Raw genomic sequence first — 2,476 nt, forward strand, 5'->3', positions numbered from 1 at the left:
GGGGGGATGGCCATGCCGCAATCCCTTCTCCTCCATTCTCCTCTCGGGATCTTGGGTACACACGCACACGCGCCCTATAGCAAAGCGTGAGTTTTAAGCCACCGGGTCTGGGACGCGAACCGCGGTCAACTATGTGGGAGTCCAGCGACATAGCCATTATGCTAACTGCTGGTCCCCAGGAATCCAACACTCTTAACCACCACACCACCTGCTGGCCCCAATTTTTTTTTTGAGAGGTTTTTGCTATAGGGCGCGTGCGCTCACCAGAAAGAGAAACAGAAAGCGAGAAATCACCCCACAGGGGGGATGGCCACGCCACAATTCCTTCCCCTCCATTCTCCTCTCGGGATCTTGGACACGCATGTATAGGCACCTGGTATGAGTTTAAGCCACTGGGTCAGGGACTTGAACCGAGGTTGACTACATGAGAGTCTAGCGACATAGCCATTATGCCAACTGCTGGTCCCCCCTATTTTATTTTAAGAGAGATTTTTTTTAGACCAGCAGATGGTGTAATGGTCACATCGTTGGTCTCCCATGTAGTTGACTGCAGTTGGAGTTCCAGACCTGGCGGCTTAAAATTCATGCAGGAGCGTGTGCGTGTGTACCCAGCATCCGAAGAGGAGTAGGGATTGCGGCGTCACCATCTACCCAGGGGGTGATTTCTTGCTTTCTGTCTCTCTGGTGAGTGCATGCACCCTATAGCAAAAATCAAGATTTTTCACACTATTTCACAGAGCGAGGCTCCGGCCCTCTGCGCAGACTGTTCTCCGACCAGAAGGTGGCACCCTCTCCCCACCGAATCCAGATAGGACCACAGCCAGCACCGTGGACAGCCTGTGGGCCCACTGGCTGACCTGGCCAGCCCTCTACTCCCGCGCCATGACTCACCTTGTACAGCTTGGGCTGGGGCGGCCAGAAGTCATCGGGAACGTGCGTCTTGATCTCAGCGGGCTCCCCGCCCAGCACCTCCCAGAACTCGGGCGGCTCCTGGCCCTGCACCAGCAGTGTGATCTCCGCCTTCCCTTTCCGCTCATTCTTGTTGATTTTCTCTGCAAAGAGCCTGAGCGTGGGACGTACGCCGTCAGTGAGGCCACGCCCCTTCCGAGGTGTCCACCGCCCGCGTGGCAGAACACCCCACTGCACCGTCGTACCTGGCCTTGGTGGTGCTGCTCAGCGTGGCCTGGGCCCCCCGCCACACGTAGATGTCCAGCCCTCGGTCCAGCAGGAAGACAAACCTGGACGCGAGGGCAGGAGGGAGCTGTGACAGGGAGCGGTCACCCCACGCAACCCACCCTCATTGGGAGTTTCAGCGCCCTTCTGTGTGGCACTGGAGTTTACACGGCTGTGGAGGCCCTCCTCTTCTCGCAGGGGTGGGTGGGGGCTCAGGCTCACATCAAGGCGGCTCACCTTGGGTCCAGAGAGGCTCCTTTGAGGGGCACGGGCTCCAGCTTGACGTTCTTCTTCCCATACACACGGTACAGCCTGGGGGCCGGGGCCAGATGCTCAGGGTGGGCAGGGAGGAAGAGCGCCCTCCCTTGCAGAGTCCCGGCCAGTGCCACTCACCCCCCGCCACACACCCTCACCTGGTGACGTAGTGTGTGTCCTCCACGGTGTAGAAGCCACTGGCGGGCCCCCCCCCCAATTTGTCAAACACCTGCGTGTGCGCGGGGCTGTGGGTGTCCACCCCTGAGCTGCCCCCTCCCGCCCACTGCCACCTGTCAGCGGGGCAGAGCCGTGCATGGGAGTCGGGGGCTACAAACCCCCGATGCTAACATTACGACTGCGCCTATACACATAAACGCAGGCTGCGCGTTGGGATGTAAGCAGATGCAAACCTGTGGGTTCGTGTGCGTGCAGGTGTGGGGATGGGGAGATGGGTCAGGGTTAGGGAGGAAGGTTTTTGGAAAAGCACAAAACTGGGTCAACCGGGTAAAACCTGGGGTGGGGGTGGGGCCTGCGAGTGTCTACACCTAACCGGCTGGGGGCGTGAGGTGGCGGGGTGCAGGGCAGGGTGTCCTGCTAGCCTCTCTTGGCTTAAGACCGGGCTCCTGTCTGCCCCGGCCCCGCCCCCTCGGTAACCGGCTTGTGGCCCCCTCCCCCGTCCCCCGGCCGCTATTGGCCCCAGGTCCCGTCTCTCTCGGCCTCCCCCCTCCCCCTGGGTCAGCCAACTGCCCCGACTTCCCTTCTTGGCCCAACCCCTCATCTGCGCCGGGTGAATCCAGCCACGTCCAGGCCCCTGCCGCCTCGCCTGCCTTCGGTCCGCTTGTCGTCCTCACCACCTCTGGGCTCATGTCCCCGCGCCCTCAGGCCGGCCACTGCCCCAGCTCTGCCGCTGTGCGGCCCCGCGCGCCCCCTGCTGGGCGCACCTGCAGGAACTCCTCGCTCTCGTCGCCCATCTCCTCGCGCACCGTGCGGCACTCCGCGCCCAGGTAGTTGCGCAGGTTGACGGCGTGGATGGGGGGACACGCCCTCC

At 62.0% G+C, this 2,476-nt stretch overlaps 1 protein-coding gene across 1 annotated transcript in view; it reads right to left on the reverse strand.

Moving 5' to 3' along the window:
- FLII (FLII actin remodeling protein) overlaps positions 1-2,476 on the reverse strand; it is a gene marked incomplete at its 5' end in the record, with an annotated part of 24,104 nt that overhangs the window by 3,506 nt on the left and 18,122 nt on the right. Inside the window, 5 exon segments of the mRNA XM_014592908.1 lie at positions 892-1,063; positions 1,155-1,238; positions 1,411-1,485; positions 1,587-1,657; positions 2,370-2,472. Coding sequence (XP_014448394.1) covers positions 892-1,063; positions 1,155-1,238; positions 1,411-1,485; positions 1,587-1,657; positions 2,370-2,472 — 505 coding nt within the window.

The sequence above is a fragment of the Tupaia chinensis genome, unplaced genomic scaffold (assembly GCF_000334495.1).
Source record: "Tupaia chinensis unplaced genomic scaffold, TupChi_1.0 Scaffold138725_1, whole genome shotgun sequence".
Lineage (NCBI taxonomy): Eukaryota > Metazoa > Chordata > Mammalia > Scandentia > Tupaiidae > Tupaia > Tupaia belangeri.